The following is a 14911-nucleotide window of genomic DNA, read 5'->3' as shown; positions in this document are numbered from 1 at the left end:
TGAATAACTGATTCAGAAAAGATCTGGATTTTCTTAAGTTTACTCAAGAAAATTTTTTACTGTATTCAGTAAATCGATACTGCATGTAAAGATAGCTGTAGGCTTTTGCTTCTAGGATGTGAGTAAGGAAAATAAATTTGCAGTCATAAATCTTGATGAATATATATGGTTTTGTTGGAAATAAAATTCTGCTGGTTATTGATAGAAGAAACACACATCTGGTAAAAAAATATATTTCATGCCTTGTTGTAAAAATTGTTATCATCATTCAGTGTAAATGATTCTGTAATATCACAAGCCTGAAAAATGTAAAAGGGAAAATACAATTAATCTGATCTTTTACTTCATTTTTAAAGGAAGAGGATAAGAAAATGAAACAGTTGAAAGAAAATTGTGATGAGCTCTGCGAAGAAGTAATTCAAAGGAAAGCAGAAATTAATACAATAAAGGAAGATGTTTCATCCAAGCAAAAGCTGATGTTAATAGATAAGGAAGAAATGGAAAACCTTCTGGAGAAGGAGGCTGATTTAAAAGTAACACAAAATTAATTGTGTGTGTATATATCTCTGTGTGTGTGTATTGCAAATGAGTGGTTTTGGGTTGCTCAAAGAATCACTGTCAGAGGTATTCGCAAAAGTGGGGTTAATATGAATTTGTAAAAGTGCGACTTAGCAAAGTTCGATGGCAAGGTTCACTCTATTACTTACTACATGGAAGAAACATACAAAAGCAAATTGAGTTAGAATCGAGCGAGAATAATTTACATAAAGACTGGAGACAAAAAGGGGTAAGGGAGACCCTCCCGTTGAGTCACAAGGTTCAGAATGGACCCCCTTGCTTTCTAAACTCCTTCTCAGAGAGGTGCCTAGGTGTGGCTAGATCCAGACTTAGTCCCAGACTTGGTCAACGGTTTATATCTAAAGGATTTAGCACCACTTACTTGTTTAACAGCACTTAATCATTGACTAATTTAACATTTACAAAGTAATTCAATAAGATTTACTATAATCATAACAGTGACTTAAGTTATTATAGGGTGTTTAAATCAATTCACACACACATGCACACAAAGAGAGAGAGAGAGATAAAGGAGTAAACGTATAAAGATAGGTATACTTGTTAAAATTTCCCCTTGAGTTCAGTGAAATACTCACTTCAAATGCCTTGGCATCTCAAAAGGCAAGGGTTGAGTCCCGAGAAGTAAAGGGTTTTTGGCCCAGGCTCCATCACCTGCTTTCAGCAACGATCCTCTGAACTTCACAAACTTGAGAGTTTTGCGAGCTCTGAGAGGCATCCCAGTCAGAGGAAGATGCTGGTTGCAGCTCGCTGCAGTCCAGGAGAGCTCAAAGGGTCTTGCTTAGGACTGCTGTTTATAGGTTTGCAAGGTGATTGACTTTAGTCATTAGTAAATTTCCCTTCTGGCCACAATCTGAGTCAGTAGTTGCTGGAATTCTCAAAATTCCAGTAACGATGATGCTGTGTTTTGCTGAAGCTCTGAGGCTGTTTTACTCAAGCTACCAAGGCCTGTTTTGCTTGAGCTTCCAGCCTTGGCCAGGCGACAGAAGTTGCCAGTACAGTCAGTGTTATTCCCACCTTAGCTGTGAAAGACTTTCTGGTACGGTCAAGGGACACTTCACTGCCCAACTCATTACACAAAGGCTAAGGCCTTACAGGAATTCCTGAGATCGTAGTGAGGTCCAAAGAAGCGGGGGAAATGCAGCACCACAGTGTGTGCATCTGTGTGTATATGGGTACACGCTTTGTCCAAGGAAACAGTGAATCTCATGGATGTTGTTTGTCATTCCGAATTCATTAGATGGCACCACATTATATATTACATCCTTTTTCAATAGGCGTGAAGCATGCTGCTATGCTATATCCATTATTACTCCTTTAGGAACTAATAATAGTCATGGTTTTGATTAACAAATGGTTTCTATGACGACACATTTGCTATATTGTGTTATTGCAGGCTACTCTAACATATACTCAGGTGCAAGTTAATACAGATTTATGCTGACATAAATTATGCTTTATATCTTTCCATGGTATAGTTAACATAATCAGATGTATTAGTAATATTTAAGTGTGATTTTTATCTTGCAGACATAATGAAATCATAAATATCAATGTTTAGTTTCAAAAGTAGCAGCTACAATTTCCTGGGACAAGCTAAAGTAATTCAAAAATATGTTTCCTGCCTATTTTCATGGCAATTCTAGGTGAATACTACTTCTATGAATTCTCATCACATTTTGAGGCTATTAATCTAACCTTTCTGTCTTGTCACTAGGGTGAGCTAGTTAAGATCCTTGATGTTCCAGCACAACTTAGAAGAGAAACTGAGAAGATGAGTCGGAAAAAAAAGTATGATTTTAATAAATAATTATATACATTGTATAAATTCTATAAATTAAATAAATTTATGCTTTTAATAATTAGATGAATTGTATAAATTAAATATGTAAATATGACTTCTTTTAATCCATTTGTTACAGAGATGATTGAGTATAGTTGTTGATTAAAATTAGGATCAACATTTAAAAAGCATCTATAATCCACTTAAAATCCATGCACTGTACTGAAAAATATAGTGTATGCAGTGAAACACTGTAAATTTAAGTACAACAAAGAAAATTTAGAGCAAAGCTTGGTCAAAAATTGCTTAACCATCTTGCTGTGCTGCATTACTATATATCAGATCTACTTAGTAGATTTTTAATGGAAAATAATGTTACTGTGTAATCTAGCAGTTAGGCTCTTTCACTGTTTCTAGTCCTTGGTGACTGTATATTAGCTTATCTCTATTGGCTTCAGTGAAACTGGCAGCTTTCACAGCTAAGTCAGGCCTGAGCTAAATAATCTTTCTCCCTTGATACTTCTGTACCAGTTTTTTAGTCAGAGGTGCTTTGCTGTAAGCTCCTGCTCTGAATTTTGATCTCTAATATTTCAACAGGGAAAATGTAAGCCAGTAGCCAGCCTTTTCTTTCTCTCTTTTGTGTAGTTGGGTATTTTCTCCCCTGAAGCATGACATGTGCTGGTTTCTGTATGTGCAAAATCTAATTAGAACTGTGCAGTTTCAGCCAGGTCACTCACAGATCCCGACAGTCCAATTGCCATCCAAATGAATGATGGTTTTTGTACCCTGTTTGGGCACAGGGTTATGCTGAAGTTTTTGTGTCTCCTGCTTGCAGTCCCTATTTGTAATATAGAAACTGTTCAACTATGTTAAATGTCTCAGTTTTGAAACTTGTGTAATGATTTTCTTCTACATTTTCCTCACTACTCTTCTTAATGCAACTCTACCATCATAAATAGAAGTTGTTTTTCCTATAGTGTTACAGAGAAGCAATTAAAAAAACCTAGTACATTGTGTAGATTGCTATTAATGAATCATTTAAACAAGTCTTTATACTTGCTACACATCACAGAATGAACTAACTGGAGTTCCCAGTCTTGGGAATAATATTTAGAAGTGTCACACCCATGTACCTGGTAATGTTGACAGAAATCATTTTACTAGAACTCTTTTTGCTACTATCATGGTGCTAAATTCCCTGTTAGTCCCATGGCTATCTGCAATTTTATTGTTGAACTGTATTGGCATTTGAAGATTTTCTGTATGTAGTCTGCTTTCAAACATATAATGTAGATAGTTGTGGTGGTGAGATGATTTTGGGTGTTCATGAAAACTGGCAACTTATATTTTGCCATTTAAATATGCATGTGGAAATGTTAACCCCTACTGTTTTGTTAAAATATATCCACAGCAATGCAGAGAAGCAGAAAGAAGCCCTTAATGACCAAATAGAAGCGTTGAATGGTACCCTGAAAGCCATTGAAAAAAGGACTGAAGAGATTTTGCAAGAAAGAGAAGATGTAATGGAGGAATTGAATGGGAAACAAATTTTGCTAGAAAGCAAAGAACAAGAATGCAGTACTTTGACAAAATTCCTAGAAATTAGCAGAGAGAAGGAATCAGCAGTCCTATTAGACAGGTTGGAGTAGTAGACATAAGCTATGTAGTACAAGTGAACAATTCTCTGTTCTTAAAGATCTATTTCTTTTTTCTGCTGTACTGCTTATTTTTTCAAGTTTTATGCTGCACCTATTGCGGACTAGAAATGATCAGGCTTGGTATTGACTTCAGAAATGTTTATATAAACTACTGGAATCTAGGATCTGGCTTGAAGCATAAGCATTTGATAAAATCCTGGGAGAGTGAAACTGGATTTTGCTCTGAAAGGGAAGTCTTTTAGAGGGTTTCTCTCCCTAGCAAAAAAATTTTTACACAGAAAGTAAATTTAACAAGAAAAAAATATGTCAGTATTTTAATTTTCAAATGAGGATCGTAGATTTCTGCACCCATGTACTCCCGTATTTCAGTGGGGACTGGTTACTCATCTCTTTAATATTCCCTTGAATTATGAGCTTATATATACTTAGTAAAGTAAAATAAACTGGTTAGGTTGCTTGCAAGCTTCAAATGATTCCTTCTTTGCAGAGGAAGATGTATAGTTGTAATCAGGACTATACTCTAAGCAACAATGCTTTTGCCTTTAAAGTTTTCTGTTAAAGGATAATGGCACTTTAAGTTGAAATGTTTGAGTGAAGTGAACATGTAAATATTCCCTCATACTAAAAAATGTGTTTTCTTCTTATAAGTAATAGTTTCTCTGGAATTTTTAGCACATTTAGAACAGACTGTGAGACCTCATTGCCATCATTAAGAATATTATCATTGATTAAAGTTATAAAAATACTATCTTTTTACATAATTTGTGTTAGTAGTTTATGAGTTTATCTTGGTGCTCAGCCATAATGATGCAGTACTCAAAACACATTAAAATGATCATGCTTGTTTGCGTACATGTCTTGGTCAAGTTATCTGTTTCTAAAATTCTGCCTTTCTCTATCTACAGAGAAATTCTGGAAGATAATTTAAATAAACGTGTCCTGGAGAAAAAAAAGCAACATGATATTCTCATTGACAAGCAAACAAAGAAAGAGAGAGAACTGAGAAATTTAAAAAAGATGGAGTTACAACTAAATATGATTTATGATTCCTTGGAACAAGAGAAGTCACAGCATAAAAGACTCAAATTAGAGGTCTGTATGAATGCATTGATGATAAGGATTCTAAATTTTCTTGTAAGAAATCTGTCTATGAAATCTTTTGACTGATCCTGAAAAGGGGAAGGGTAGAAGACTGTTTTAAGTCTTATGCACATAGAAGTGTCAAGAGTGTTGCTACAACTAACAAAGAAACCTCTAGGTCCTCTGACTGTAATAAAAATACGGCATCAAGATATATTTGGACTATTCTTAAGAAATGGATTTTAGGTAGGAGCCTGGTGTCATGGTGTCATGCCTTCCTTTAAAGCACTGTGGAATTGTGGTCATTTGTGAGCAAAATAGTGTAATGACTTGCCCACTAGCATCAAAGAAATTTGTATCCGAAAAATAAAGCCAAGTACTCCCTGGCTTCCAAATGATGAAAGGATACATATTTTTAAATTTTGACGGTTGCTTGTAAGTTACTGTAAATAATTTATAATATATTTAACATTATTCCAGGACACAGGAAACTAGCACTGTATAAAGTTTGGTATTAAATAATATGAAATAATTCCCTATGTTCTCTTTGTTTCCACTCAAATTTCAACTTCCTCATTTCCTCCCTGAATTAGTATTTCACCCATTCCTCTTCCCACACTGATTTACTCTTTTCTATTTGTGCCTTCTACTAAGCTGATTTTAAAGGGCAATCTCATTCTGCTCATCTATTCAAAGCATTTATTTTATTTTATTTTTCCAATTCTTTCTTAAAAATTTACTTTGTCTATGACTTTTTTTGTATTCTCTTCCTCTCATCACTGGTTCTTCCATTCTCTCATTCTTAAGCTTTTCTCCTATACTAGCTCTTTCCTTAGTCTAAATTGTAAGTCAGTCTTATCAAATTAATCTTGCTTAGTCAGGTGAATATTTTTTCACCAGACTTGATGTTTCCTACCTTGACAAAGTGTCCTTGAAACTTTTCTTGGTCCTTCTAAGCAATTCAGGGCAGAAAAAAGTCTTATCTGCATCACTGTGAAGTTTTTTAAAATAACTATATGATGTCAAAACTCATACATACTTAGTTTTTCTATTTAAATAACTCTGAACATTACTCAATAATATTTAATATTATGAAATAATACAGTTATTTTTCTGTGTCCCCTGAAATTCCTCCTGAATTCACATGTGTATTAATCACCTATTAATATAAGCCCACCTGGGAGGCAGGAGGAAAGCTCTGTAACTACACAAAAAAGTTTTAGATTGAATTTCCTGAAATATTGATTAAAGGGCTGACTCATATTCCAGACTTTGATCTTAAAGCTCATACTGAGTTTCTGCACAGTATCAGCTAAAAGAATCTGGGAAATGTTAATTTTTCCTGTGTTCCTATTGAAGAAATATTCCTGGAGGGAGAACCACAATTCTTCAAAACCATGTAAAGCTAAAATCAAATGCCACAACTCACCGACAGCTGGGGTTAGAGTTCGCAGTCCTGGGTGACATCCAAACCCAACCCAATCCAACCCAACCCCTTCACACTGTGAAAGGGGAAGACCTGTAATGAGACCCTTAAAGGTTAAGTTGCATTGCAAAGGATTCTCTCAGTGCTAACGCTAGGTTATCCTATAGACTTGTATGTATCTTGCAAGTAGCATCATCGTGAGGCGTGGGGGAAAGGGAATGCCAGTAGAGAGAGAAGTGGCATTCTAAACAGTATTTTACTCCAAAAGTTGCAGGATGCCAACAAGCCATGGCAATATAGTTGTTTTAACCCATCCTCCCATGCTCTGTGTTTTCTCCGATTCCTTTCTTGGCTCTTTTAGAAAGGCAAATGTGAAATCACCACCCCTCTGCAGCATGGTCAGTTCAAATGCAGTGCTGGAGTATGAAAGACTAGAGTGGCAAGCTTGATTCTGCTTGTCTTTTGCTATCTTGAGACTATTTTAATTTGGAAGACTTGGGAGCACACCTAGGAAAAATTAAAATATTTTAAGTAGTTGAAGTTCCTTTAACTACTTAAAAAGTCAGATTTACATTTATTCGTTGTGATTCCATGTGAAAAATTCACAAGAATTAATTGTTAGTATAAAAATGTGGTTGCAGAAGCAGCAGTACATCAGTGTGCTTCCCCAAATTTCTGTTACTTTAAATCACATGCTAAGTGCAGAATGACTGGTTTGTAGAGTAAGGAAATTACAGGAACACTTCCTTCAAATGTGTTTTTCTTCTTAATAAGTTGTGAAAGGTCAGCAATTGCTAAACCCTGACATTCTGTGTGAAAGAGGACTGGCCGCCCCAGCTGTCGCGAGCCCAGAGCAGCGCTGCCGTTCCTCTCCGTGCACGCCTTCTCTTCTCTTCTGTCAGGCCAATGCACAGATAGCCAAAAGTGCCTAAGTTTAGTCATGTCTTATGTGAACAAAAGTCCTTAATGGATTAAAGATGTTTAGATGAGTGTTCTGCTTTTAGACTGAAGAACTTGATGGCATCTTTAGAATCCCAAATGTGGAAATGCCTACTTTCAGGCACTACAGCCTTTTACACAGCAGAAGTGGAAACTAATGTATGCTCTACAGAAAACCTTCCACAAGAGTGAAAGTAACTTGCTTATAATAGGTTTTATTGACCTTTTAGCAAACCTAAGTCAAATCAAATCTCAGAGTTGGCAACTGAAACCAAAGTAATTCCACAGTTTCACCTTTCCTGTGCCTCTTGTTTCACTTTCCCTTAATGCAAGTGAACAACATCTAATTTTATAATATTATCACAGAAGTGAAAACCATAAGTGCAAAACATTTCATTATCTATATTGAGGTATTATGTTTTGGAATCTAACATCTGGTTGGGATCTGAGAAAGATACCACAGGGTTGTGTGTATTATCTTTAAATAGCTTCCAGATGTGTCACTCAGTGTCATTTTTTTCCCACCTGTATGAATTACAGATTTGCAATTACAGACAGCAACATAGGCCTGCATAGTTAGCCTGCTGTATTTATATCTTATTTACTTATAACAGTAAAGAATTTTTAAGTGAAGTTAGTCACTGTGAGGCCAGAACAACCTTTTACCTTACAAGTTATATCATGCAAGTAGTTGTAATGGAATTGTTCAGATATATTTTAGCCAGAAGGTAGTTCATAACGTGTCTTCCTTCACACACTTCATTTTAAAATTTGAATGAATAAACAAATTTTCCTGTAACGTACAAGAAAAAATAGTACATAAGTGTTTGTGGTGTTAGTTTTGACTTCCCACAGCCTAAGGAGGAAACAGGAAAATCCTACTTTAATAACAAAAAGCAAAAAATATGATATCAAATCTACACGGATGTGAAATAATGACTGTATCGAAATCAGTGGTAGATCTATTTTTTTCCTTCAGTAAGGTCAGAATTTCATTCAGAAAATCGTCTGTGAATTTAGAAGGTGACATCTTTACATAGCCTTTCTTTGTGATTTTTGCTTTTTTAATGACCGTTTAGTTGCTGAAAAACATAATGCTTATAAATTCAGTGCTTAAACTGGGCTTTGTGAAGTTTAGTGTTCATAGTTAAATTCTTACAAGAAAAAACTGAGAAACTTGTATACGTTGCTGAGGAACTCTACTCAACAAAGAATTCTTGGACTAGCTATTGTAACAAGACAGAAAATTAATTTCTTAATTTGTGTAACTACTTCATGTAGATTATCTGCAGTTTACATTTTTCACATCACTTGTTTGCAGCACTCAGTGTGCTTGGTTTATTTTTGTAGGCAGAAGCTCTCCCTAAAAGTACTGCAGTGTTATTAGAAAGACGACAAGAACTACAGAAGGAGACTGAAATGATCAAGAGAAGTTTAGCTGAACAGGTGCTGTGTTCTGCTTTCTCATACTTTTTCACTATAACAGTTAGTTTTCAATCATGAGAATAAAGGGACTGTTTGAAGAAAAAATAATGGGAGTTTCTAGCTGCAGCTTTCTGTTGAGAAAACATGCAAGAGTATTTGTTCAGTTTTAAAGACCACTTGTTTGTCATATTTAAAAAAAAACATTTTTTAGTGTTACTGGTCACATTTTGGAAGGTAGAAAGCAAATCAACTTTCTAGGTTAAGTATTTCTGAATATCATTAATGACATTGCAGCTAGAAATATTATGGGTATAAATTTCCTTTGGACATGGCACAGTGTCTTGTTGAAACAAGGACAATTCAGCATTTGTACATTATAATTTTTCATCTTCACAGTTTTGTCATTTGTGGATGCCTGTCTAAACTCAACACAGCCATATATAGTGTGGAAATGCAGATGTCACGATTATGAGAGTATTAGTACTTGCTTCTATATAAATGACTTTATAAGAAGCAATGTATTTCAGACATTCTTCTTAAGATCATACCTCCTTCTTACCCTTGTATTCATTTTCTTTTTGTGCTGTCTGTGAATTCGTCGGCATTATCAGCAGGGATTCAGCTTGTGTTTGAATACATATACGTTTGGTATCTACATGTCACTGTTTGTGTATGGGTTATGTATCCAATGTGCCACAATAGTCAATAGCAATCCAGTCATGTAGTCAGTGGAGCCTCGGAAACCATCCATTCACCTCCTCCTAAAGAGGTTAGCCTACGCTGGGTAGAACAAATACCTCTTCAGAGTTTGCTGACTGTATTGACTGAATCTCCAACAACTCTAGACATCTAGGTACTTTGCTCTGTTTTAAATGTCTAAATTTGGTCTCTTAATGTGGAAACTCAGTGTCTTCCATTGTGTAGTATGGACATGTCAAGACCTGACAGTAAACTTATTTAAAGATTATATGGCCATAAGGCACCATTCTGCCCAATGGGCGATAGCTGAAAGACATGCTAGACTGAGGAACAGAAATGCTTCTAGGTGATAAAATATTTTGATGTGTTATTATAAGGATTGTGGATGGTGTTTCAGCTGGTATTTGAAAGCAATATTTAATTTTTTTTTTAAATCCATGTAGTCTGTATATATGTTTACTTTGTAGATAAACCCAAAATATTTCCAACTTCGGGTTTGCCAACACTGATGCATCGATGCATAAGGAATTTAATTTAATTTTCTTTAGAAAATGATATCAGATATGGATGCCCACATGTTAGAAGAATGCATTGCTGAAGAACGCTGGCTTTTCAAAGAGCAGGAAAAATGCAGAAATGAGTTATCCAGACTTGCACATCTGACTCGGCTCAGAGTTGAAGAGAGGGAACAGAAATCTAGGGATGTTCAGAAAGCCCAGGTAAAAAAATTATGTCATTTAATTGGAAGACTGTTCTAAACTAAAAGCTAGTACAGGGAGAAATTAAATTACTAGTGAGGGGAGCCTTATGGACTCTCATTTCCCACTTTACTTTGAAGTTCCATCACATTGCAGGAAGCTCACAATCCCGTGATGCTTTATTGGCAATTTATGGTGCAGTGCAACAGTATATTAAAATACCATGCCACAACTGAAACAAGCTATTTGAAAGGATATTTTCTTTCAAGCCTATGGAATAAAATGAACAATTTTGAAAGAAAGAGTCAGAAAAGCAGATAGCCTCAACTGAGATTCTCAGAAGTACAACTACGTGTTTTATTTTACAAATGTATGGACATTAGAAGATAAACACAACTGCTACTCATTCCAAGGAGAGGCAACAATTTTTATTTTTCTGTTACATTTCAAGGCATAAATCATTATATTAATTTGAAGAAGGAGGGAAAGAAAACTTTACCTACTGAGTAGTCATTGTGTTTGCTGACTGCATTTTGCTGGTATTATAATATCATATATCATAGAATCATAGAATCATATAATCATAGAATCATAGAACAGTTTGGTTGGAAGGGACCTTAAAGACCATCTAGTTCCAACCCCCTGCCATGGGCAGGGACACTTTCCACTGGACCAGGTTGCTCAAAGCCCCATCCAACCTGGCCTTGAACACTGCCAGGGATGGGGCATCCACTGCTTCTCTGGGCAACTTGTGCCAGTCCCTCACCACCCTCATGGTGAAGAATTTCTTCCTGATATCCGAGCTAAATCTTCGCTCTCCCAGTTTAAATCCATTGCCCCTTGTTCTATCACTACATGCCCTTGTAGAAAGTCCCTCCCCAGCTTTCTCGTTGGCCCCTTTAGGTATGGGAAGGCTGCTCTAAGGTCTCCCCAGAGCCTTCTCTTCTCCAGGCTGAACAACCCCAACTCTCTCAGCCTGTCCTCACAGGAGAGGTGCTCCAGCCCTCGGATCATCTTCGTGACCTCCTCTGGACTCGCTCCAACAGGTCCATGTCCTTCTTGTGTTGGGGGCCCCAGAGTGCTGTGGTGTGTGTGTGCTGTGATGTTGCACTGTATATACTAAATACCAAGTTGCTATACAGGAACAGACTATTTATGCTTCCACAATGTATGCCTGTATTAAAATAAATTAGATAAGCTACCCTTCTAGCACTTTGGGAATCTTTGTCTATAAAAATAGAACAAACAAACATACCAGGCTTTGTACCTTCAATAAAAATCAGTCCATAAACAGATTTAAAAAATAAACCATACAAATTAATGAATGCACAAACATCCACCAGCTTTTTCTAATACCAGTCTCCTCCTCCTGATACCAGCAGGAGGTGAGAAAAGGCCTGTCCATTGAAGGTTAATGACCCAGGCTATTAAGGACTGAACGCAACTGAAATCAAAAGGTCCAGAGCCGTAACAGAATGTAAATGTACCATTCTACTCAATCATCAGTGAGAGCTTAAAAGCCAGAAAAGAGTGAAAAAGAAATTTTATTTGAAAAGATACAATTTCAGTGGTGCGTATGCCAAATAATTATGTAGTGATAGAACCGAGAGGCTGATTAACAGAAACAGTAGAACGCCAGATAGAAGAGACCAAGCATTTTAAAATGCAGCATCAAATTATCTACTTTAGTAACAGTCATTGTAAGCTAAATATATGTAGAAAAACTGTGCTCTTTAATGTTGTTACATAAAAGCATTTCGTTAGAATAAGTTCTTAGAATAATCTCGCCTCCCTGTCTTTTCCTCATCTAAGAGGAATAGCTGTTCTGAGTCATTTCTTTGAAGACATTTCTTTGATATATCTGAAGTGCTCAATGAACTCTATTTAAATTTCAGATACAACTCCAAAGTATTATTAAAGAAATAAAAAGAAGGGATCTTGAAATAAGAGCGTGTAAAAGGAAGAAAAGAGAAATCCAAAAACAGTAAGAAAATAATGACAACAATACATTAGCTAAAAAATGTCTTTTAAAGCAATTTTTTTCCAAGTAATGTATGCATAAAATTCTAATAATTATTTCTTTCGCACTTGTCATTTCTTCAGGCTCCAAGGATTTGCTAAAATGTATGATGTTATCCTAAATGAAAAGAATAAATGTATAAATTTGGTGCATGCTGCTCATCAGAAAGCAAGTGAAATTAGAAACCGGGTAAAATTGCTGGGAAAAGAAATAGAAAATTTAAGGAATATTGTTATAACCAAGGAAAGGTGAGTTTTAAGTAAGCTGAAGATCACAATTATAGAAATGTAAGATTAGAAAGAATCTTAAGAGAGAATCTAGTCCAACTTCAGCTATGCCTGTAGAACAAACTCGATTTCTTGGTTCAAACTGAAATTGAAGTTTATTGGATAACATTTATTTCAGATAAAGCAAAACATCATTTCAATTTCCAGGCAATTCTAGTCAAAATGAAAGGTTACAGTTGGTGCTTGTGACTTTATTTTTTCCTAGACCATTATATAGTGGAGATGTTTTTTTCCTATCTTTTTGTCATCCTAGTGGTGATATTCTGCAATATGGACAGAATGACAATGTCTCTGAAATCGGTAGCTGGGAAAGTAGGAAGATAGTGAATAGTTAACTATGTATGCAAAACAGCTCAGCCAAAACTGAGTAGTTTAAAAATAATTTGATTTTCCCTAAACTTTGGTTTTCGGTGACAAAAAATTTCACAACCAGACCAAAGAATGCATTCAGGACACATTCACTCAAAGTGTATTGTGAACCTCCAAGTAGCTTGATATCAAAGTCATGCTGGAGGTGGCTAGAAGAGAAGTGGAACTTCAGTGATTTAAGTGACTTTGTCAAGATGCACAAGCTGACATTTTGTGATAAAATTTTTGAGGACTTCCCAGTCAATTACTGAGGAAAGGAGAAAATAAAAAAAGCTAAGACAGATATACATATTGTCTAGATATCAGAAATATCTATTATTTTAGATGACACTACTTCAGTAGATATCCAACAGACATTTTTCTCTCTGCAAACCTAGATTTAAAACTAGCAAGAGGTACTGAATTTTCAGTAATTCTCTTGCCTATGGAAAATATTTTTAATCCCAGTAATAGACTTTAGTATCATAGCATCACTGACTTAACTGCAACCTACACAATTTGGAGGACAGACAGTATCAGTCCAAATAAGACAAAAGTTTTTCAGAGGATACTTAATAACACATTGCATTTCTGCAATACTGTCATGCTTTCAGTCTGAAACTTGCTTTACAAAAGTTTAATTCAATTCAGTAATACCCTGTGGAACTCGAAAGTGTTATACACATGGGGGAAATGAACCAGAAAGAAGCTCACTGCTCTGTATAGTGTAATTTAGCAATTTAATGATGGAGCTGAGAAGGGAGGGGGCAGAGATTTCAACTGCAGTTCTGTATTTTAACAGGAGACTATGCTTCTCCTTTCACTACCTCTTTTGTATGTTGACGTGATATCTTCCCAGTGTAGATAAAGTGGTGCCTTGATCAAGAAGTGATACTTACCACAGATGAAATGCAGTAACTCTAAGTTCCATGTTGTGAGCAATCTGTGTGGTAACAAGAATCTGTCTTTTAAGTGAGGGACCATCATCTAGAGGCCAGCAAGGTCACTGGAAAGCATGAGTTCTCTTCTTCATTTTTATGGATCCATAATGTGATGTTGTCACTAACCCTTCATTATGATTTTTTTTTTTCTCATTTGTCAAGCAGGGAAACTAATAATTTTCTTTCTTGTGTGAATGTTGTGATACATTATTTTATAAACAATAAACTTGGAGAGCTCTGAATTGCAACCACAAAATTATTTAATTATCGCTTTTTAAATAGAAGGGCAGGATTTCGACACATTAAGACTTTGCAGCACAGTTTATGCTTCTGCTCTTGAACTTTATTTCTTACAGTCCCTTGGGCTACCCAGTAGAGAAGAAAAGAGCTGTAGCGCAGTGCTCCATTTATGGTATTTTTCTTGAGCCATAATCCGGTTGTCTTCAAGCTGGAAAGAGCTTGCAGAGAGACGCTGTTCTCAGAGAGTCTTTCTATTTCTTGTAATGCTTCTGTGAAGCAGAATGACGTAGAAGATCCTTTGTCTATTTGAGGAATTAGTATAAGCTCTGCTTTTAACTGCTGAAATTGCTTTCAAATTCAAAGGACTAAAAAAATTCCTACTTTTCTGTTATATTAAAGAAAATTGCAGAAACAACGTCTGAAGAATACAAATAATGTAGTAATTAGAGACAGCCTCAAAAGAGATTATTACAAAATTGTACAAATCATGCATGAGATGAAAGAAAAGGAAAAGCAACAGTATCTGGATCTTGAGAGACTTACCAATATGGTCACCGGCATGGAAGAGGAAATTGGGCAGCTACACAAAAAATATGAAAGGGCTATTCAGCAACAAAATGAGAGGTATGCATGTAAATTTGATGTCGTGTTTAATTTTGACATTCATGAATCAGCAACATTTGTCAGCTTATGAGCACTCCTAGTTAGGAATACTAAAAGACTGCCTCACTACAGTTTCGCTGAACAGTCTGCCTCACTGCAATGTCAATGTGGCTTTGCCTTACACAGAT

At 35.8% G+C, this 14911-nt stretch overlaps 1 protein-coding gene across 1 annotated transcript in view; it reads left to right on the top strand.

Annotated features, from left to right (window-relative positions):
* The window catches only part of CCDC146 (coiled-coil domain containing 146), a 42649-nt gene that overhangs the window by 14903 nt on the left and 12835 nt on the right, over positions 1 to 14911 (top strand). The window contains exons 5-13 of the mRNA XM_009697715.1: positions 361 to 533; positions 2294 to 2367; positions 3771 to 3998; positions 4923 to 5109; positions 8813 to 8908; positions 10135 to 10305; positions 12180 to 12268; positions 12388 to 12552; positions 14520 to 14744. Coding sequence (XP_009696017.1) covers positions 361 to 533; positions 2294 to 2367; positions 3771 to 3998; positions 4923 to 5109; positions 8813 to 8908; positions 10135 to 10305; positions 12180 to 12268; positions 12388 to 12552; positions 14520 to 14744 — 1408 coding nt within the window. The remainder of the gene's footprint in view (positions 1 to 360; positions 534 to 2293; positions 2368 to 3770; positions 3999 to 4922; positions 5110 to 8812; positions 8909 to 10134; positions 10306 to 12179; positions 12269 to 12387; positions 12553 to 14519; positions 14745 to 14911) is intronic.

This window comes from Cariama cristata, unplaced genomic scaffold (assembly GCF_000690535.1).
Source record: "Cariama cristata isolate BGI_N322 unplaced genomic scaffold, ASM69053v1 scaffold3343, whole genome shotgun sequence".
In the NCBI taxonomy this organism is placed as follows: domain Eukaryota; kingdom Metazoa; phylum Chordata; class Aves; order Cariamiformes; family Cariamidae; genus Cariama; species Cariama cristata.
Note: the sequence above shows the minus strand (reverse complement) of the source record. Positions and strands in the feature narration are given on the sequence as shown.